At 42.3% G+C, this 24194-nt stretch overlaps 1 protein-coding gene across 4 annotated transcripts; it reads right to left on the reverse strand.

Moving 5' to 3' along the window:
• Positions 1-1793: 1793 nt before the first annotated feature.
• Positions 1794-21361, reverse strand: LOC311060667 (monocarboxylate transporter 9-like). Of its 4 annotated transcripts, none has more exons than XM_084078940.1 (9): positions 20885-21359; positions 16917-17307; positions 16155-16298; positions 12311-12406; positions 11092-11494; positions 10795-10874; positions 8938-9160; positions 7946-8118; positions 1794-6307 (listed from the first exon to the last, which is right to left on the reverse strand). In XM_084078940.1, exons 2-9 carry the CDS (start codon positions 17200-17202, stop codon positions 6063-6065), a joined length of 1650 nt encoding a protein of 549 aa, XP_083935066.1. In that variant the 5' UTR covers positions 17203-17307; positions 20885-21359; the 3' UTR covers positions 1794-6062. The 4 variants fall into 4 exon arrangements, 3 of the variants coding, with proteins under 3 accessions (XP_083935066.1, XP_083935064.1, XP_083935065.1); XM_084078938.1 differs by having other exon boundaries at positions 16917-17310; XM_084078939.1 differs by having other exon boundaries at positions 20875-21359.
• Between the last annotated feature and the right edge of the window lie 2833 nt (positions 21362-24194).

The raw sequence follows: 24194 nt of genomic DNA on the forward strand, positions 1-24194 counted from the left end.
CTTTGTTCACTTGCTTCCTGTTGTGACAAGGCTTTGCATCATCAATTAGAGTTTAGACAGGGAGCTAAGGGTTAACCCAGTGTTAACTCTTAGCAAACCTTTTTCAGAAAAGAGCAAACAAACAAACTTTCAAATATAGGGAAAATAGCCGATCTACAGGGTAGGTCACAACGCGCCACACCAGGCCTTAACCACATGAACCCTAGCAATCTCTAGCAAGAGATTTGGTGTCTCTCTCCCAGTCCCCTCTCTCTTTGTCTCTCTCCCTACCCCCAACCTCTCTCTGTCCTGTAATTATCTTGCTGACTCAATACTCTGTGTGTGTGTGTGTGTGTGTGTGTGTGTGTGTGTGTGTGTGTGTGTGTGTGTGTGTGTGTGTGTGTGTGTGTGTGTGTGTGTGTGTTTGTGTGTGTGTGTGTGTGTGTGTGTGTGTGTGTGTGTGTGTGTGTGTGTGTGTGTGTGTGTGTGTGTGTGTGTGTGCGCGCGCTTGCGTGCGGGTCTGTGTGTGTGTGTGTGTGTGTGTGTGTGAGCCTCAATTTAGCTGAAATAAAACTGTTGATATTCTGATAATTATAAATTATTGTTGTTGTCCGGCAGGAACCAGCTAACAGGAACCAGCTAACTCACAATGAGGTTTTTCCAACCTCATTGTGAGCTTGGAGGTCCATTCATCTGTCCTAACTCCTAAATAAGATACAAAATAAGTAGACTAGATAACTACATTAGATTTAAGATATTGTATTTGTCATCACTCATGCAAGTATGCACAGTGAAATGTAATGTAACAATGTAGTATGAAACAGAGCTAAAATAAAAGAGTTAAACAATGAACGAGAACTAACACATTATCATACAGTAGGACATTTTCAGTTTCTAAAACAAAAAAGACAAAGTAATGTGAGGTGTTTAATGACATTGTCTTTGTGGTTTTACTTTTTTGGGAAAATTCACTTCTAATAGTATTATTATATTATGGGGAGTCTTGTATTTTCTTAAAGAAAGACAAGATGTTGCTAACTTAACCCTTTCTTTCTTTCTTTCTTTCTTAGTAAACACATACACACACAATGTAGGTCATTCCCATGTCTTGGAATTGTGAGTCATCACTTTTGTGTGTGTGTGTGTGTGTGTGTGTGTGTGTGTGTGTGTGTGTGTGTGTGTGTGTGCGTGCGTGCGTGCGTGCGTGCGTGCGTGTGTGCGTGTGTGCGTGTGCGTGCGTGAGCATACAGTCTGTCATACAGTGTGTGTCTATGTGGGAACCGCCACTGACTGGTTTTCTAAGCAGCAGGAGATTCCATGTGATTATTTCAAAGGCTGCAGGAACACACAGGCACACGCACATGCACGTACGCGCACGCGCGCACACACACACACACACACACACACACACACACACACACACACACACACACACACATTCATATAAGTACATGCGTGCGCACGCATTAATGCCAGTATGAAAGAGTTTTCATTGACGGTGCCTAAAATAGGCACTCACACATTCCTGTCTCTCTCACTCACACACACACACACACAGAGCATTGACTCGTGCGACAGGAATTGCCTAGAGGCTCCCTCCCAACACATACACAAACACACACCTTGAAAAACCTTTCATTTCCCCGACCCACAAAATATAAGCATGCACAGGCGTGTCTGCACAAGAGGAAATCACACACACATACTGTAGACTACACTACACGCGCACACACACATACAAACACACGCACACACTACAGGAAGGTAGACGTGCCTGGGCTACATGCCAGAAAAAAACGTGGTTAACTCTGACATCATGTTGACTTGTTTTTATTCATAAAAACTGATAAAAAAAAAACAAATACATAAATTATATAAATAAGAGGTTTCAAAATGTGGTTTTTTTAAGACAAACTATTTCTTACATCATTATAAAATGCATCATTAAAAGGAATCAACCGATTCTTCTGTAATGACAGACATATTTGCCATATTTGTCTAAAGTTCAAGTTCAATTCAATGTCATCTGTCAATGTATTGACAGTCATTTGTTTGTTGTTTTCCAATCGGAGACTGTGCTTCATGTAACACCCTCGTCCATCTACATATTGCGATATTGCGCCTTGAAAATACCCTATCTGCAACGTGAGCTTGTAGATCAGCTATTTCCTGCACTGTCACAACCTGGGTATCCAGCCAGTGTTTCCAGGTGTCATATCTAATAGACCGGTGGTTCTCAAACTTTTTTAATTTCAAGGACCCCCAGTTTGATACAAATATCTCATCTCAGTCTAGAACCAAATGGACCCGTGAGGGTCCTTTTGGTTCCATTTGTACTCTCTCTGAGTTACAGTCCCGTAACTCCTAAAGGACCCCAGGGGTCCCCAGACCCCAGTTTGAGAACCACTGTAATTGACAATTACCCTTTCACACAAGATTACAAATATTGAAGAGATATTTGACACAACAGCGTACAAAAACCATCAAGTACACATTGCAAAAAAAGATCAATTGGTAGGTCCAGCCTGGCTTAAATTAAAGGCTTATTCATCTTTAAAAAAGAAACACAACAGCAACAAACTTTTTAAAATGTTTCTAGGCATGACAGTATAAAAGGCATGCCTAACATGCAGCAGGCCTTCAGTAACAAATATCTTCAAATGTTAAAAACACCGTTGTAGGTAACATCCCGCACTTTGGTATTGACATAACAATGAACAGACAAGAGTTTTTGAGGCTTTGAGGGATTTTGTTCCTTGCAGAGCAAAAAAAGACGGGCACATTTCTGTTAGTGCAGTCGAAGAGTTTCACTCAAAAAGGAGTTAGCTGCCAGGTCGATCGAACCCTTTCAAAACGATCACTGGTCTTTAAATATAACACTTTATCTGGGGTAATATTTAACATTTTAAAAGGATGGGATCATCTGCATATTTCTTAAAACATACACGATCAACCCGGCATACACCAACTCTATTTATACGCCTTTTTGCAGTGAAACTCCTCAGTTTAGGTTCAGTGTGTTCGCATAGTGCAAGCTTTCTGGAACCCCACAGAGACTGACTGAAGACATCCTCAGCAGGCCGTGCTGTTGCTGGCATTACAGTACATTGTGCTATAACTAAAGCCTGGTTTATACTTGGTTGTGCATCGTGTCTTGCGTTGTGAGCTTGTAGTTCTGCTATTTTGGTGCAAGACACCGACACTCAACAAAGTATTAAATCACCCTTTACATTGTGCTAAGTATACACTAAAACATGTTTTTAGTTCTGAACAGATTATTACTGAGCATATGGCTGTTAACCACATTAACCCTGGCGTCTCTACTTTGGGCATGTCATTACAGGCCCATTTGTATGAAAATGGCAAAAATAGCCAATGTACAAGCTCACAACTGTTGCATGTTGACGCGTTGTGAGCTTGTAGATCGGCTCTATTTGCTACTTGTTATACGGCGAAGTATATAGGGTGTAAGTGGTTCATTTGAAGGTGAACAAAAGCCAAAAATGGGGATATTATTTCTGCGTAAATAAAATAAGACAAATCTGAAATAAATGAAATAAAAACAGAAATCTGTCTCTTGTCTGAGGACCTTTTAGGATATCTTCAGTGATTCGTGGAGGGCCCCTGGGCCTCATTTTGAGAACCATATTGTCAGTGCACATTGGTAGACAGTGCAGGTAGAAATGCCCATCCGCTACGTTCCCTCAAAGCCCAAAATACATTTTATTTTAGCCAGCATACCTGTAAATAAAATAATGCATTCTTGTTCCTTATGGCTAAAATGAGTGACTGATCTGTTGTTGTTTTTTTTAACCTCTCTTTGATGTAAACTTAATTCATTTAACCCCTTCTCCCCCTTCCCTCTACAAAGACAAAAAACTAATTAGGGAAATTAATAATGAAATTGCAAATTATAGACAATCAGTCAAAAATAATGATAAACAGAGAACAAGTATAGAACGCTTGCCGGTATATGACTTAAACAAGACAAACATTCCTCCATATTTGGTGGGGTGTAATAATTCAAATAAATACAAAGTACTAAAAAGAAGAGAAAAAAAGGCTATGAATAAGTATAATAAAGACAAAATCACAAATCCAAAAGACAAGTAAGTAAATTATATTAAGAATAGTTTCCGATCATTTCTCAAGTCGTGCGTTTCTCATGCACCCTCTCATTTAAAACAACTGAGAATATTCAAGTCAGGTAGTGTAATGGGAATTCTATCAGAGTTGTACGTTACCTTTAGTTAAAGCCTGCCGTAGGACCACAATCAGTAGCTACAACGTTTACGACAACAGGACAGTTATTAAGCTCGACATGAGGGGTGGTGGATTCAGGAGTGTTTTAGTGACAAAACACGAAGTCTGAATAAAGCCCCCAACGTGTCGCGGATGCAACGCGTAAAGAGCTTATATAGATCTGCTATTTTTGGTGTGCGATGTCGCTGTACAACAGACTGAATTGAATTCAGCGTTATGTTTGAAGGTCTCTATACCCAGCAACGACTGAACTCTTTTTTTTTTTACTTTTCCCTTCACTAAAATCCAAATCAGAAAAAAACAAAACGTTTCTCTGTAACAGTGTTTCCTAACACACTATCAGTTCTAAGTAGGTTATATGAGTGTTTACAGTCTCACATCAAATATTTGTCAGTATATTTTGATGACAGTTCTGTACGGCAGCCTATGGTGCTTAAACTTTCGAGAGCAAAGCCAAAAGACTGCATTTATCATCATCATCATCAGGGGACATAACGTTCCAGGAAGTGGAACATTCTGACTGAGCAGAGCCAAAAACCAGACCCGCTTCTCCATGAGCGCCAAATTCCTTCCGTTGCTTTTTTAGAGCAAAGAAGAGCCGGCTACAAATGATAACAGACTTCTCCCCTCCATTATTTCTTTACCAGGCAATTTTCAATCCCATGGCAACATCCTATATTATGCCTAAGAGTGGCGGGAACAAACGCACATACCAAAGTTTACAATGTAAGGACACAGGAATATGTGTTGACCTGTTCACTCACACATCTAAATCGGCCTACATGACAGCAGACAAATGCTGTGCATAATAGAAGAGTCACAGAGCAGGATTGTGAAGCTTAAATGGCTGCTGCTCAAAATGGCAGAGTAGTGAAAAACGGGTCTGTGTCCGGCTCTGTGATCAACCAGGAGTTCATCTAAGCTTCTCCTGGCATTTCTATTGAGTCTAAGAGCTTCTATGGTATTTCTGTCCATCTAAGAGCCTCTGCTGGTGATTCTATTCATGTGAAGTGTGTGTGCGTTTCAACTTGATATAGCTCATTCTTTCTGAAATTGTGCATTGCAGTAAAATACAATAAAAAATAACCATTCAAAAGAAAGATCTTCAAATAAAAACTGTTCATGTTTTGTTTCGTTTTTCCACTCAAAAAAGGATCTTGTCTTGCTCTCATTAACTCTGCTGACAGTGAGGTGAAAAAAAACCCCACACCTCTTGGTAAACGCTGGGTTGTGTTTGATTCACGGGTGCAAATTTTGCAACACAGTCCGTTTGTGTCTCCTATCCATACCGCGGTCCACACTAGAACCAAAGGAGTCTCACAAAGTCTTACGGCTCTGTGTTCCGATTCAAGTCTTGACTTCAAGTCCAGTTTCATTAGATCTGGAATGAATTTGATACAAATCCGTGTTCAGATTTATCCAGTATTTCTTGATATTGTAACTTTGATGCTTTGTTTAGATTGTAGGAGAGTGTAGAGAGACAGGATACGTAGGGCAGAGAGAGGGTAGACATGAGGCATGACGGGAGTTGTATTCAAACCCAGGTCCTCGTGGCTCACAAGGAGAATGTGGTCAGTTCACTCCCTGTCTGAGCCACTAGGCAACCTGTAGACTTATACCCGTTTCCAGAGTCTGAGTCCAAACAAACAAAAAATCATATTCAGTATTCCTGAATCCATTATTCACCCTCTATACCGGAATCTAGATGAGTTCTGTTTTCTGGGAATCCAAACTTAGAACCTGAGTCCAGGTTCCAAATTCCAGCATCCAGATTGATAAACATGTGTCTTGCTTTGTGTTATTGTTGTGGTTTGAGTGCCTCAGGCCACTGAAGCCACCATGTGCAGTGCGGTGGTGTAGACAGCAGGCTCCGGCACCACCGCCACAGGAACGGTGCACTCTATAAACTCTGTCTGGGAGACCTCTGGCTGCGGGGCAGACTCAGGCTTGGCACAACCCAGACAAGGCAGCGCAGCGATGAAGAGGATGGCACCGCCGAGCAGAACGCACACTCCACTGAGGTAGAACGCTAAGTCGTAAGACTGGGTCATGTCGTAGAACCAGCCTTGGGAGAAACGGAGATAGAGAAAACAAGAGTTAACTATAAATGATGTAGATCTAGCTGTCTTCATGCCTGCCAGCCTGTGACATCAGTCATCACGTCTATGACGTCTCTATGATGTATGTGTTAGGTTTCAGCACGATCAACAGCCCCATTGACTTCCATTGTAAAGTTCAAGTTAAATATTTCATAAAGCATAAAACGTATGTGAAAACATTTACTTCTGTGGCTTACTGGCAGAATGTATACAAAGTGTGACGCTTATCGGTCAAACGGTTGGTGAGATTATCTCCGAACAGACAGACAGCCTGCCTGCAGAGCCACTCCATAAAATAAAATACATGCATAAACGTGTATGTTTAACATTATGATCTTTTTTAAATATTTTCTGTAAACATCAAGTTCGTTCCAAACAGATCTCCCCAATTTGAAAGACAAACGAACAAAGAAAAGCTATACCTTTGTTTTCCACAAAGACAAAGTTATTATATTATAATGAGAGTCTTTAGACAAAGCATTTTAAAGCTGCAGTCCGTTTGCTTCATGTCCTCGAAGTGGGACACCACATTTCTACCACTCTTCCAAGATGGGAAGCCTGATTGACCACTTGAGAGATATTGCGCTTTGGGCAGTACTACTTGCCAACCAGTAGGCGTCCTACCCGACCAGAGTATTTTTTTCTGGCCGGGTACCAGAGTACCCGACCAGAACGATTTTTTACACAAATAACTATAATGTACGCAAATACTGTTAGCATATAAACACTGTAAATCCTGTACGATAAAATGTCTACAGGTGCTTTTTTGACCAACGCAAGACTTACAACTTGAGCAGTGTGTTTGTGTGTCCACACGAATGCCCGTTTCCGGGGGTAGTATGGGGGGAAATTAAATTGGCCCTCTTTTAGTCTTAATCCATCCCTGCTTAAGATTGGAGCATTTCATTCAGCAACACACAGTGGTGGTGTGTGATGGTGTGTTTTGGAGAAAGGTGGAGCAGACAGACTGTACTAGTATCCATAATCTGGTGTGATATTAAAGTCTGGCTGCACGCAACACAATTTCCTAAACATGATTTCTAAAAACAGCCAGCAGCACAAACACAAACCGGCTGAAAAACAGGTTGGCTTCTTCTGCCGCCAATGTTCAAAGCCAGCAGTAATTAACTCGTGAAGTACATTTATATTTTCTCTATAAAACAACATTATTCGCAAAGTTGTGTGTGGCCAGCATTAACTGCTGCAACAGGGATTACCAGAGCAATGAACAGCCATTAGCATAGTTATATCTATCTATAACTGTATGACCCTGGGTTAGTGATTAAGCGTCCTTGAGCAAGACACGACTGAACCCTTAAATGCAAACTGCCCTTGCATGGTTTCCTCTGCTACTGGTGTGTGAATTGAGTGTGTGAATGGGTGAAGGTAATGCACATTGTAAAGCGCTTTAGATAAAGGTGCTATATAAATGCACCATTTACACAATTTTATGACTGTTACACAGTTATATACATTAGGTTATATTATACATACATCTATGACCATTACCAATGTTATATTATACATGGATCTATGACAGTTACAGAGGTTGAATTATACATGAGCCTATGACTGTTACCATAGTTACGAGGTCATTGTCTTACCTACGACAGGGGGTCCCAGCATGATCCCGAACCCTCCAAAGAACATGAGGATGCCGTGAGCCTCGGTCAGCCGCTCCATGCCCACCAGCTGGGTGGTGACGTAGGACGTCAGGGACCAGTTACCTGACAGGAAACCCAGGGCTGTGCACAGCATCTGGAGACCCAAATACGTCCTGCAGGATGGACATGGGGATGTTAGGTACATATCACTTAAAAATAACAGACAGTAGCAATATGGGATGAAATGTATCAGAAACAGCGACGAGTCTAGATATATGTGAGATTTTATCCACTTAAACCCAGTATATTTTAATATGACGGACTAAGTACTGCTCCAAAACAAATGCTGGGTCCTAGCATCGAAGTTATGTTGGAACGTCACAATATTGTTGTCAGAAACGGTAAGTGTTACTTTAAAATTTAATTTAAAATACATAATACACAATAAATCAATTTTAGGTACATTTCGGACGGCTGCTTCATTTTGGCGCACAAGTGTGGGGCAGACAACTAATAATGATAGTGTTTAGAGAAGTGGTCAAAAAAACACATTTATGCAGAATGGTTATTGTGAAAAATATACCAAAAAAAGATTATATAAAGAAATAACTAATCAAAAATGTTACACAGTATGACTATAATACTATTTAAGGGGATAGTTCACCCAAAAAAACATTGTTTTCATCCTATCGATTAGTCACCCCATGGAGACTTGAATTCATGTTTTTTTGTTTTTTTTTGTCGCATTCCTAAGCCACTAATTTGATGACCGGCAGCGCTTCCGGTAGGAGACACAAAGAGTCTCCTTTGTCTCTCCTACCGGAACCGCTGCCTACCGTTCCGCTGGTCATCAATTTATTGGCTTAGGAATGCGACAAAAAATACGAAATATCCATGAATTCAAGTCTCCATGGGGTGAGACTAATCGATAGAAAAAAGGTGATTTTGGGGATGAACTATCCCTTTAAAATGAGGTTATTAAATGCGTTTACTTGGTAATGGGGATGAGCAGCAGACCCAGGCCACTGGCGGCGAGGGTGAACGCATAGAGGTAAACACTGTTGATGAGGGGCAGGTCGGCCAGCATCCCCAGAGCCATCTTCCCCGCCCCGGACGAGATGGCAGTGAGGGACACCAGGGGTATCGCCGCCACCCCATCCGACAGCCCCTCGCTCTGCGCCACGTCCTCCATGAAGAGCAGCGGAGGAAAGGCACCTGGACGAGGAGAGCGGAGAGGAGGGGGAGGAGGAGGAGGAGGAGGAGAGGAAGGTGGAGAGGAGAGGAGAGGTGGAAGTAGTAGGTATTTTATTCATCCTCACTTGGCATTGGGGGGAAGGACCTGTGTGGTGGGAGAGGGAGGGGGGAGGGAGTGTCAGTAGAGCATTGTATAGACATACACACACACGCCTCATATGCAGCGCACGCACACACACACACACACACGCACGCACGCACACACACACACACACCTACAACAACGCCAATAAACTGTTTATGGATTAGAGCAGGGGTCTTCAACGTTTTCAGGCCACGGACCCCCTAGCTGAGAGAGAGATGAAGCAGGGACCCCCTCTATACTGTATACAATTGCGTTTCAGATTAAACTTTTTTTGTTTACTTGGTCTGCTCTTTTTCCCCTTCTACACCTAATACCTCTTTGCAAAGTTCTCCTCAGAAAAGGGATTCTAGGGTTCAAGTGGTTAAGGTAAAAACAAAAATCCTATCACACAAAAATTTGGCGGACCCCCTGTAGTAACTCTGAGGACCCCCCTAGGGGTCCCGGACCCCCTGTTGAAGACCCTTGGATTAGAGCAAAATGTAATCTCTAAAATCGGAGACAGCGTAAAAAGAGCCCCACACACACTAGCGCTCTATTTCCTAAACAATTAGCACAATATGTAGAATTGTCATGTTATCACTCTAAAACATATGTTCTTCCTGTTCTACAGTACAGCCGAATCACAGGTTGAGGCTTTAAACTTTGTTTTATGAAATATCCAAAATCATTAGGGTTTTCTGAAAGATGCTTCCGAACGTATTCTATTACTAGTTTGCCCACTTCAAATACTCTTTACTCCTCAAATAACCGAAAATAACCGATCTACAAGCTTCACAATGCACACGTTGTGAAGCTTGTAGATCGTCTATTTTCAGATTTTTTTGCCTAATGTTCCCCCCAGAATAGGGACGCTGGGGTTCAAGTGGTTAACAATAACAGCCGCAGCCCAGAACATTCCGACCTTCGTGAACTTCCTGTTTGAAACCGTTGCCATGGAAAACAATGTAAACGGCAGAAAAACTTACAACAGCTGACAGGATGCTGACATGGCTTTTTGCATAGGCCTACGTCTCCTAGTAACACGTATAAAGTGTGTGTTATACTATAGATCACTGTTTCTCAACTTCAGGTCTGGGGACCACCAGGGGTCCATATGGACCCTTATGGGGTCACTGAGGAATGATAATTGCATCAAATAGGAGCTGGCTGCCTAATGAATTCAAACCTTTCCTTGAAATGAAAAAGTTTGAGAATCACTGCTATAGTACACATTATTGAATATACAGTACATAAGGAACCCATGGAAACGAGCAGGTCGTCCCTTATTGATTTCACCTGTTCAGTCATGAACGGCAGATGACATTTGAAGGGTTCACAAAAGGGCTCACAAAAGAATGTCAATTGGAACATACTGTCATTTGGAACATACTGTCAATTGGAACATACTGTCATTTGGAACATACTGTCAATTGGAACATACTGTCAATTGGAACATACTGTCATTTGGAACATACAGTACTGTCAATTGGAACATAACGTTCAAACCACAAACAGAGGGGAGGAGACTCACCTAGACTGAACAGGAAGAGAGACACGCACAGAGACATGAAGACCCTGTCCTGAAACAAAGCCAGCGTAGGAGAAAAACACCTGCAGAGAGAGAGAGAGAGAGAGAGAGAGGAGAGAGAGAGAGAGAGAGGAGAGAGGAAGAGAAAATGTTAAATATAAAATGTAAACTGAATGACTTTGTGTTGTCCAAAGACAACATGAAAAACACAAGTATGAATGATTGTGCATGTGCATGTGCGTGTGCGCGTGTGTGTGTGTGTGTGTGTGTCTATGTGCGTGTGTGTGAATGTGTACTCACGTGGAGTAATCTCTCATTCTGTTCTTAATGACTTTGACCAGCGCAGAGCAGCTAAACATGTCCCCCCTCTTCTTCTCAATGGCCAGCTCCTTGGTTTCTATGACGATCACGAGGTCCTTGGCCAACAGGGGCTTCTCATTGGGTGACAAGGCTTCCGGGGACACCTTGATTGTCTCCTCGAACGCGGGGGCCTTCTCGTACAGCTGCCCCTTGGCCGCCCGTTCCAAAATGGCAGCCCGCTGCTTGAGGTAGTACTTGGGTGGGGTCAGAGGTCGCATGAGGCCGGCACAGGCGATGATGTTGAGCGCCAGCGCACCGATGATGAGCAGGCAGCCGTCAAGACCAAACAAGTCGATGAGCTCGGTCTTCATCGTGGCGTAAACAAAGCCGCCCACGCTTCCGCCTGGGAGACAACACATTAGGTTGTGTGATCAATGACAGCAAAACACTGAAGCGCGCCCGCAATGGTAAGTGAGAGGAACAGGACAGATTAAAACGTTAACGCAGTGACACATTGGGTTACACGTTGGTTGACACCTAATTCCCACTATCCACCTTTTATGAACAAAAGGCACCTCCTCGAAAGCTTTTTCTGCTCAAAGTGAACAGAGAAAAAAAAAGGAAGGGATACAAGTGGTTGCAGAAATTAGGGTGTGTTCGCGCTATCCGCCTTTCATGAAGAAAAGGCATTTCCTCGAAAGCTTTTTCTGACTCAAAGTGAACAGAGAAAAAAGGAGGGATACAAGTGGTTGCAGAAATTAGGGTGTGTTCGCGCTATCTGCCTTTCATGAAGAAAAAGCACTTCCTCGAAAGCTTTTTCTGACTCAAAGTGAACAGAGAAAAAAGGAGGGAGGGATACAGTGGTTGACAGAACTCTGGGTGTGTTCGCGCTATCCGCCGTTTATGAAGAAATAGCACTTCCTCAAAAGCTTTTTCTGCTCAAAAAGAGAAAAAAGAAGGGCGGGATAGAGAGATTGACAGTAACTAGTAGGTGTAGATATGAAATTAATCAAGATTGAGAAACTGCCTGGCTTATTTCTTGCCTAAAATGTACAAATAATTTAGAGACAAGCTGCCAGAGACACACAACAAGTGTTTCTGTTTCTCCTCCTCCCATGGTGTTGGTAGCTAACTGGTGTTAGTATGTGGTAACAGGTGTTTATATGTGGTGATCATGGTAGATCATGTGATCGTGGTAGATCGTGTGCACATGGGTTACCTGTGGTGACGATTCCCAAGGCCAGGCCTCTTCTCTTGTCAAAGTAGAGACAGGTGATAGTGAGGGTAGCGGAGTACACCAGACCACAGCCGATACCTGGGAAAACACACACTTATTAATACATAATGATCTAAGGGTTCTTGCCCACGACCTCCAACCATGCACTCTGCAAGTCGCTTTGGATAACAACTTTAACCCTGGCCTATACAGTATCTTAGTTGACCAGGGTCTACCAGAGCTAGGTCCACTAGTATTTCTCTCTGCACTCTACGAAAATAGCATTTGCCCCAGAATAAGGCTGCAACAACGAATCGATTAATCGATTTAAAATCGATTACTAAATTTGTTGCCAACGAATTTGATAATCAAATATTGAAAGAAAAAAAAACATTGATCTACTTGATTGGCAGTGAACGGCTGTATTTGCATTAACGTAGATCTACGTTATTGGCAGGGAATGTCTTAAGGAACTGTAACAATTTGGCGTTCGTGGAATCATTGATAGTACTCCTACTTCTTGCCATGATTGATGATGTCATTATGTCCTCCACTGCAATGACCAAATATGGACATCCATGACGTCCGATGACATATGACTTCCTCCCATCACGGCAAGCATTGTACAAAAGAAACGTGGAATATCTTTCACAGATCACATGAGCAATCGTAAAGACCGAGTACAGTTGTGAGCTGGAAACCCTGAAGTGAAGCGATCGTCGCAACACACGCCATTGATCTAAATCATTCCATCGTACAGTGAGTGGCAGGTGTGGGAATGCTGCGCTGGACAGTTCATCTGAAAGGGGGACGGAGGGGACGGAAGCCGAACCATGTTGCTGTTGCAGTGGAGCACAAGGTGTACTCATTTGGAGGCTGCTCCAACCTGGACAAGATGGAAGTGTACGTCTTCAACACATTGTCTTTAGACTGGATGTGGATGAAGTTGCCCCAACTGACATCTGGAAGAGGAGAACCTGCCCCTGAGGTTCCCTCAGAGGCAGCGCTTGTGCGCTTCACAGCCGTGCTGGTAGAAGACGTCATCTACATTTGGGGAGGGACACCTTACTGCAACAGGCTTTATGCATTTGATGTGGACACCCACAGATGGTTGAAGCCCAAGGTTTCTGGGGCCGTTCCAAAAAGGAGTTACAACCACTCAGCCTGTGTCTTGGGGAAGGTTGTGTACATCTATGGAGGCAAAATCACTAATGACGAAATTACTAATGACATTTACAAGCTGGACACCACCACAATGGTCTGGTCTTCAATTAACGCCAGGGGCACTCCACCACCTGCTTCACAATGTCACTCTGCCAACATCATCGGGACAAAGATGTTTGTATTTGGGGGACACAACAATATCAGTGTGTTTGACACAGAGACCAACTGCTGGCTGAGCACGTCTTCTGCACCGCTTCACACAGAAGAACGATGGTGTCATTCAGCCTTTACCTACAATGGAGAGCTGTACATACTTGGTGGCTATAACGCTAGCCAGACCTTTCATGATCTGTGGAAATTCAACCCAGAGACCTTCTCCTGGAAGAAGGTTGAGCCCAAGGGGAAAGGCCGGGGCCTGTGTAGGAGGAGGTGCTGTTGCATGGTGGGAGATCGTATCTTCCTCTATGGAGGATACGAACACATGAACAGAACACCCTCTGATGGCCTGTTCGTCTTAGACTTGAGTCCGAGTCTCAAGACGCTATGCAAGCTAGCAGTCACTCAGTACGGTCTGGAGCAGTCGAAACTCCGACACGACGTCAGGAGGGAACTGATAGCCATGACAACGTTACACAAGTAAGACGTGCGAACGCTCCGACACGACGTCAGGAGGGAACTGATAGCCATGACAACGTTACATTACATTACATCACAGTCATTTAGCAGACCCCCAAAATTATATATGTTTGGCCGCTGACCCCCATCTCGAAATATTTTTTTCCAGGGACCCCCAGAAGAAAAGATTTGGGTTTTGAGAGAGAATGTTCGCTTTAAAAGAAAATAAATATATTAATTTGCACACATTTTCTCGATTTTTCAAAAATAGCAGATCTACAAGCTCATAGCGCGGCACTATGAGCTTGTATATTTAAAGTGTAAAATAATGCTTTTTAGCTCAAATTAAAAAATGACACAGATGCGTTCCAGGTCTTAATGGGTTAAGGGATGGGATTTTACGTCGAGGTGCCCAGATGTCCCTTGTGCCCACCTATCCTGTATCCATTTAAAAGAGTACTGTTACCCTTTAGCCTAAAATATGTTTTTTTAATCAAATCAAGCAGTCAGAAGAAGATAAAAGGTACCATAAGGTGGCTTTTATTTATTTTGATATGTATTTTATGGGTAGTAGCTTAATCAGCAGCTGAGCAAAATTGTATAACATGTACTTTTTAATTAACGGTAGGGTAAGTGATTTGCTTTGGTTAAAATAAGTGTTAAATAGCTCTATATTCTGATAGTACTCATTGCTATAGAGTGTTTGTTCAGTAACAGGAGTCTCCTTGTCTCTCCACCTCTTTATTAAAGGGTCTACACCATGAATTTTAACTTTTTCTTCATTTTTGTGTGTTTTTGGTCTCCCCCACCTTTCTTCTGTTCCAAAAAATACCCGACTTCGAGCATGCAGGCTTTCATAGGCTATCTGTGGTTTTTATGTAAATTGGTCTGAAAACAGTCCGTCAGATTTGTTCCCCCACCCTACGTCACGTCTGGGAACAATTCCTCCCGTTTTACAGTTCTAACCAAAAAAAAAAAATCCCCCAAAAAAAATTTTTTTTTTTTTTTCATTTTTCATTTTTATTTTATTTTATTTATTTATTTATTTTACTTTTTCCACACAGAACCAGGACATAACATGCATACAAACTGGCTCAATAGCGCCCCGTGCCAAACAGGACAATGTGGTATTGCAGGTGAAAGTGCTTTATAAGCCAGAGAGAAGTTAGTTGGAATGAGTATATCTGAGGCTTGATTTAGGCTCAAACCTTTTGAAAAACGTTTGAGGGACATAAACAATATGATATCAAATATTATTATTATTTTTTAAATTCATGTTGTAGCTCCTTTAAACAGAAAATGTATTTTCATTTCAGTTTAATTTCCAATTTTATCCAACCAGGACAGAGAACTCAATCAGGATACAGATTAAACAAGTGAAATTGGAAGTGATGACACTAAGAAATGAGCAGACAAAATTGGAACTGGAACACTATACAAATGAAGCTTAAAAATGGGTACTTTCTTTGGCTTTGGATTGGCTGAGATTTTGACACCTACCGGAAAACGTATTTTCTGTTTATTAAAGAGCTGGAGAGACAGGGAGACATCTGTTACTGAAAAAACACTCTATAGCAATGATTACTATCAGAATATAGTGTTTTAACCTTTTAACAAAATACTTTGTTTTAACCAAAAAAATATCACTTACCCTACCTTTAATTATCCATCTGTATTGTCTTTATTGTTAGATAGAACATGCTTAAAACAACCTAAAATCAAAATTATAAGGTAATTGCTAAATAAGTGCGATAATCCGATGAATCGATTAATCATTAAAATAATCGACCGATTCATCGATTATGGAATTAATCGTTAGTTGCAGCCTTACCCCAGAATAGGGATGCTAGGGTTCAAGTGGATAACGTCTCTCTGAATGCCAAGTTGTAAACTGCAATTTCCTTTTCCTGACACACACGGGGGCTGCCACAGATGACAAACAAGCATAACTGACTCGCTCTGTTTTTCTCTAACTACAAGTCGTAAGAGAGAAGAGAAGACAAGAGAAGAGAAGAGAAGAGAACAATAGAGAGGGGTTGAGGAACCCAGTGCGATCTTGCGAACTCACCGACCACAATGCCGTAGGAGAAGATGAGGAAAGAGATGTTTGGAGCGAAGGCACTGAGCATGAGCCCTCCTCCAACCATCACCCCACTGAACACTGTGACAGGCCTGGCTCCAAAGTACACCACACACACACTGCACACAGGACCTGCACACACAAACATAGAGCATAACTAGAACACATTAAGTCTAAAATAAGATACAAGGCAGAAAAACAGAGATATTATTGGCTTTCTTGTGATTAACGCGCGTGTAGCACGCACACACATACACAAACAAACACACACACACACACACACACACACACACACACACACACACACACACACACACACACACACACACACACACACACACACACACACACACACACACACACACACACACACACACACACAATACTCTAACCAACCCCAGGGTGTTCCTGCCACTGTTTCACATGTTGATGACCCACTGAGTGTGAGTGTGTGTGTGTGTGTGTGTGTGTGTGTGTGTGTGTGTGTGTGTGTGTTAACATGACCCTTGGGGTGGAAACAGCACTGCAAACATAACCTGCTGCTGAATGTTGTTCTATGTTGCTAGGGTGATAGAGAGAGAAAGAGACAGAAGGCGAGTGGGGGGGAGAGAAAGAGAGACAGAGAGAGAGAGAAAGAGGGAGTCTAGCTCACCTTTTCAACCTGTTATTTCCCCCCCCCCCACTCACTCTCTCTCTCTCACTCACACACACACACGCACACGCACAACACTGCGGCCGGTCCGTTCTCACCGACTACGAGTCCGACCCCAGACACCAGCGAGCCGACCCAGGCCGTCATGCCTTTGCCCTCCTGGAAGAGATGCAGCCATCCCGGGTAGAGAACCCCCACCGACTGTGGCGAGCCGTAGGCCAGGAACTGAGCCATGAAGCCGGCCACGACCACGGCCCAGCCCCAGCCCCCGTCCGCGCCGCTGGCCGGGGCGCCGTCTCGCCTGGCCCTCCTCGCTGAGGAGGCGGAGGAGGAGGAGATGCACGTGGTGGTGGTGACGGTGGTTTGAGCGATGGCGGCGGTCATGATCTGACCGTTCAGGTGATCTGTGTGGCTACTAGACAGGGGAGGGTCCGAGGATCAAAACGTGCGCACCCCACCGCCTCGATTCACCTCAACTCCGGTCCTGATCTGCTGTAATGAGAGGGGGGTTGGGGAAGGAAGAGGGAGCGAGGGAGGAGATAAAAGGAGACGTCGGGAGAGGGAGAGAGACGGAAGAAAGGGAAGAAAGTAAAGAGAAAAGAGGGGGAGGATTAAGGGAAAAAACGGGGGGGGGACAAATTTAAATTAATGAATAATTTTAGTGCCCTTACTTTTGGGGTATTTGCCATGGTACACATTATGTGTATGCTCTGCATTTACCCATCCTCCTAAGTATTAGGAGCAGGTTAGGGGTTAAGTGCGTTGCTCGGGGACAGGGACACTTCAGCGCATGCACTGTATGGGCGGGCCGAGGATTGAACCGGTGCCCTTTTGATTCCCAGGTGGCCTCAGTCTCTATCCACTCATCCACAGCCTCTCATATTTGCTTTGGTTGGTTTCTTTCTTTTTTTTTCTCAAGTCAACCCGCTGGTTTTCAATGCAGCAAACCATAACTCTAATGTCCTAGAAGGTATTCAAACACGGGTCTTTTGACCTGCATAAGAGACCAAAGTACTACTCGTCAACAGTCGGTGTCCTACCCGACCTCGAACACCTTGGTAGTAACATCCCCCACCCCTCCTACATCCCCCACCCCTCCTTCCTAGTTTTCTACCAATATGTTGTCAGGGTGCGAGTTCAGAGGACCCAAATGCAGTACGACAGACAGCAGCGATCAGAGTTCAAAGGTTTATTAACCAAACTTAAACTTCCCATAAAATGGGGCAGGCAAAACAAGGACTCAAGATACAGATGGCGAACAGCCTAAGTACAACACACTAACACTAAATGGCTCAAATATAGAAAGGCTTGTAGCCAACACACAGTACATAACTCACTTGACAATAAACGACGACCTGACAAGGCACTGAACAAACAGGGGAATATAAATAGACACAGGGTTAACTGGACACAGGTGAACACAAACTACAATCAACACTGTGATTGGCTGGGGCACAACAGGACACAGGTGGAGAACATAACTAATCAAGGGTAAGAGAGACAAGAAAGGAAACAATAACAAGGCAGACAGGAAACAAGACTACAAAATAAGAGCAGACATCATCATGGCAAAAGGCAACAGAGTAAGAACAATCTATCAGATCTATAATATACAATTAGAAGCAGCACAACGCAGAACATACAATATGCAGAATACAGAACATACAGTATGCACTTTAGGCCTAACCGGCCTAAAGTGTCCACGACCCTATAAGGGCATTCAAGGTCTAAATAATAACGTCGGCCTAACCGGCCTAAAGTGTCCATGACCATATAAGGGCATTCAAGGCCTAAATAATCAAGTCAAAGTCCACGGCCCGAGGAGCGGACCGTGACATATGTACTGTATTGTATGTATTATTATGTATATTACTGATGAGTTGAGTGCAATAGACCACAATGGAAACAAGCCCCCTGGGGCTTTTCGTGTTATCCTTTTAGCATCACCTTTGACCGTATACCTACTAATAAAGTATTAAATCAATCAATCAATAAATACATGTCTCTGTGGAAGAGTAGGGAGACCAGTGCAGACCACCTCCAACCAGCAACCACTGCAGATAACCTACTAGAGTTATATTGTATAACATAGCCTACTCAACCATGCAGATTGATTAACATCACCTTGTATTCATTAAATTAAGTTCAGCTTCAAGTGAAACTGAAAGCTTGTAATTGTTTTCACTGTTCTGCCTTTATGACAAGGACATTAGCCTACTTCTCTGTCAGGGGGGAACACCAGACCAGAGGTTGTCAACAGATAATTCTGGAATGCAACTGAACGGCAAACCCCAACACTTGTAATGTAATCCTCCTCTCCTTCCTTCCTTGTCACTGTGTAAACATTTAAAAACTAGATATGGACGGGAAGGATTATACAACAATTGTCCTGTTTATCTGCAAACTGCAATGTCTGTCTAGCAGGTCAAGGTTTAGCCTCACTTATTTTATTTATTTTTTAAACAAATTCGCAGCCGGCGGCGAAAAGGAACGATTCTGTAGCCCAGAGGTCTTCAATAGGGGGTCCGGGACCCCTAGGGGGTCCTCAGAGTTACTACAGAGGGTCCGCCAAATCTTTGTGTGATTTTTACATGAACCACTTCAACCAAGCATCCCTATTCTGAGGAGAACTTTAGCCAAAAATAGCAGATCTACAAGCACACAACGCCTCGCACTGCGAGGCGTTGTGCGCTTGTAGATCTGCTATTTTCGGCAAAGTGGTTTAGTATAGGGGGGGAAAAAGAGCAGGCTAAGTACAGAGTGAAAGGTCAGGTATACTAAGTATTGTTTAAGTGCATGGTTAAATATCTGGAAATACACATTAACATGAATCCAACATGATCGTGCTGTGAAACAAGTCTATGAAGCTGCCTATGAAATCTATGAAAAAAAGAATATTCTATACAATATATAATGGGGGGGTCCCTGCTTTATCTCGCTCCCAGCCAAGGGGTCCTTGGCCTGAAAACGTTGAAGACCCCTGGTATAGCCTATGTTTCATTTACATAATTATGATCCTCCTTTCAGACAGCCTTCAGACCACAATAACAATTTGCCTGGAATCTGGATGCGGATCAGTGCACTGTTCAGCCACACGCACCATGGTAACGCACAGTGATGGAAGTAGGCTATCTCACATGTTTTACTTAAGTAAAATACTGCAATGTAGATATGCTATGTATGTTGCTAGTAGAAGTCCAGTAGTGAAAATGTACTTGAGTAAAAGTACATAAGTATCGGCATAAAAATGTACTTAAAGTAGGCTACCAAAAGTAAAAGTACTCATTGTACAAAATGTCCCGTTTCACACGAGTTCAAAATGTATACAACATCTTTTGAAGATAGAAGATCTATCACACACTGTGAGCTTGTAGACCGGCTATTTTCAAATGGCTGTATAGGGCTGAAAGTGCTTAATGTATGTTTTGTAATAATAATCCAAATCTACAAAGTAACTAACTAAAGTTTTCAAATAATTGTAGTGGAGTAAAAGTATAAAATATGAAATTTGGCTCTGAGATGTAGAGAAGTAGAAGTAAAAAAAAGTAGGCTACAGAAAATTCGAAATACTCCAGTAGGCCTAAGGTTAAAAAAGAATACCAAAGAATTATACTTTACAGTACTTGAGTAAATATACTTTACACCACTGCCGGTGGGTGGCTTGCGTCAACCAACCCTCCAAAACTTCAGAGGACAAATGAAAGAATATCGAAGCATAAAAAGAAAGACAAAAGATCTACTGGACAGTGAGTGGACACAATCAGCAGACATGTTGGTCCCCGTCGAAGAGGAGCATCAATGAGCATCCGTATGAGAAATAATGTATAACAACAGGCGAATGAAACTGAAAGCATTGTTGGGTCGACATAACAATAAAATAATAACAATAAAATAATAATAATAATAATAAGTAGTCTACAATGCTTAATTAGCCTCTGTGCAGGATTTTGTTTTTCAGAATTTTCGATCACAAGTTCAAATTAATCCCCGATTAATCCCTTCTCTTTCAAGACAAATACAAATAAAATATAAAAAACAGGGGGTAAAAAAGTCAACCGTCATTTACCGTGGTAATATTGGATAGGAGGACACCTGTGCAGCAGTCAGATCAGATGGTGATGGTGATCAGCCAAGCCCTCTGTCTCTACAAAGCAGCCCGTGTGGAATGGCACATCAGTGGGGATGCTGCTGCCGGCCGAAGCGCTGCTGCTGCTGCTGAGCCCCGAGAGTGTGCCGCCGCTGCCGCTGCCGTCATCATAGCGCCACGCATACCTCCACCACGATCAAGCGCCCGTAGCGTCTCCTGCTGTAGCCGGGGAAAGGAGCGCTGCTGCGGGCTTGTGGATGTGGCATCGTCCGCTGAGTCTGCGTTAGTTTGAGAGAGAGAGAGAGAGAGGGAGACACAGAGACAGAAAGAGAGAGAGCCGGTAGAGAGAGGGACGGAGCTGCGCTTTTGTGTTGCTAAGGAGAGGAGGAGAGAGAGAGAGAGAGGGAGAGACAGAACCGGTTTGAAGCTGTTTCTGCTGGTCTGGCTTTCGTTACACCGCACTTCCTCCACCTACCCACCCCGTGTGTGCTGTGTGCACGTGGAGGATGTGTGTGTACTGTGTATGGGGGTGGGGGGTGCGTGTGTGTTTCAGAGAGCGTGGCTACAGCAGCTGTTTCAGACATCAAACGGTTTAAGATGTCTTTCCGCCCGGGCGTTTTTTATGTGTGTGTGTGTGTGTGTGTGTGTGTGTGTGTGTGTGTGTGTGTGTGTGTGTGTGTGTGTGTGTGTGTGGCCCTCATCCTCTTTTCTCAAACAAAGAACAGCCATACTTCTCTATGTTTACAGACAAGAAACTTAAATATAATCAATGGCCTTGTCATTCATTAAGCCGCCTTAAGTAGTGTATATGTTGTTAAACATTAACTCTTTCACAAAGAGAGAGTCGACATACTACATAAAAGGAAGTTGGGGGACATTTGTTGAGCCTCTATTTTTAGACAAACCGACATCCTCCTAAAAGGCAGGCCTTTAATACTGTAGCCAATCTACTGTAGCCTCGTAAAACGATTAATATTTAGTTTGTTCATTATGTTATGTTATTTATGTTATTGTTATTATATTATGTGTAGCCTCTCTATCTATCTATCTATCTATCTCTATCTCTATCTATCTATCTATCTATCTATCTATCTATAGGCAATACACAGCATCTGTGTCAAAGCTTTGAAATCCCCCAAAATGCTTGCATCAGACAGAATTCATGGGGCCAAAACAACGGGGCCAGTCAGAACCGGTTCAAAGCGCTTCAACAATAAGATGTAATGGTCTGCTAATGACACAGACAGTCATCACAACCGGGAAAAGATGACTAGATTCATGTATTTAAATTGGAGCAGTTAATATATGATGATGGAAACTGGGGTCTGGGGTGAAGACTTGAGTCAAAAAGTATTGTTTTATTCCGCTGCTGTCAGATGTAGGTCACACAGCATTATGAACAAAGACTGATGACGTCACATCAGGAGATTCCCTTCCCTGCACGTGAACAGGCTCAACGCTCCGGCGACGAGCCCAAAAAATTGGGAAGTGGGTCAATTTTGCTTCAAAATAAAAGCATGATATCCAGTGGCGTAAACATTTACTCAAGTAGTTTTGAGGTATTTTTTGCTTTACTGGAGTATTTCCAATTTTCAGTACTTTTACCTCTACTCCACTACAACTCAGGCAAATATTGTACTTATACTCCACTACAATTATTTGAAAACTTTAACTTTATAGTTACTTTGTAGATTTGTATTATTACTATTAACCACTTCAGCCCTATTTGATCTACACGCTCTCAACGCGTGGCAAAGCGATGCATTGTGAGTTTGTAGATCTACTATTTTCAAAGCATTTTTATACATTGGGAAACTTGTGAAATGGGACATTCTGCATAATGACTGTATAGTCATTATAAAAGTATATTTTAATGCGAATACTTCTGTACTTTTACTCAAGTAACTTTTGAATGCCAAACTTTTATTTGTAATAGTATTTCTACATTGTGGTATTGGTACTTTTACTTGAGTACAAAATGTGAGTGTACTAGTTATTTATTCATTATTCCTAAACCTAACCTCAGTAAAACAGTGCCAAAACCTAACCTTACTCCTAAACGTATACTCAGTCAAACTATGCCTAGTAACCTTAAACTTATTTAGAATCTTATCCTCAGTAACCTTATCCTCGGGAAAACAAATATACTTCTATCCTACTAATACAAGAATAACCCAAAAAAAGCCATGGGTTTCCGAGGCTAATACAAGAACAAAAGAAAATGGGGGTGAGCATGTTTTGGGGTGAGTCTTCCGGTTACCCACAAAATTGTACAGCATGGGCAATATGGTGACATCATCATGCAAACCAATATTTTGAAATCCACAGCCGGAAAGTCTAATTTGTTCTTAGTGTGGGTTGATTTGACCCATATCATTCAAGAAACTAGATGCGACACAATTCGGACATTTTATACTTTGAAAATACATATGATAGTAGCATATAGGCCTATTATGAAATTATGATCTGCATTGTAATATTAATCAGCTATGGTGGGTCTCCCCTATTTAATAAACAAACAAAAAAATACACATTTTCAGTTGGGTCACCAATTTCATTCAATCAGGAGAGTTTATCATCCTCAATTGTATAGGTTTCCGGTGCAAATGTCAATCAACAATTTGCACTTCTGTATCCTGTATGAGTTTTCCTGTTAAAGTTATTTTGGATGAAATTGGTATTCTGACTTGAAAATGTATCTTCTGCTTTAGAGCTGGAGATGGATATTGGAATATAAAGCTGTTATATGTATATACACCTTATACTTTGTACACATATGTGCACAAAGTAATTTAGTTTGTTTATGCTCCTGCATGGCCTCATAAAACCTAGTTGTGCAGTCTAGTTTTCTGGTGTTTACTTTAGGTGACAATATACAACAATAAAGCCGCAAGCAACAAAAATCTGATCTACATGCATTCTCATAACATGCATTCTCTGTAACATAAGTGTTGACCTTGAACTTGAGGCAGGCTGCATTTTTTTCTAGGCAGAACATTCTTGAGTTGGAGAGATAGACCTCAATACACTTCTGTTGTCACAGAACTGGATAAGAAGTGGATGACTAAAGACAATGTTTTAGAAGTACTATTGTGATAACATTTTCTAGATAGTGAACAAACAGTTGCATCAAAGCTTCGGAGGGGTTGTCTAAACACAAGCAGGGCCTTGGACAAACAATATTGTATTGTTAAATTGTACGCCCTGACCCACTGACAACCATACATTTAATGTATGAACAATGGCTGCTCTATCTTCATTTCTTATGAACTGAGATACCTGAGATGCG

The sequence above is a fragment of the Gymnoscopelus microlampas genome (assembly GCF_963454915.1).
Source record: "Gymnoscopelus microlampas genome assembly, chromosome: 14".
Taxonomy (NCBI): domain Eukaryota; kingdom Metazoa; phylum Chordata; class Actinopteri; order Myctophiformes; family Myctophidae; genus Gymnoscopelus; species Gymnoscopelus microlampas.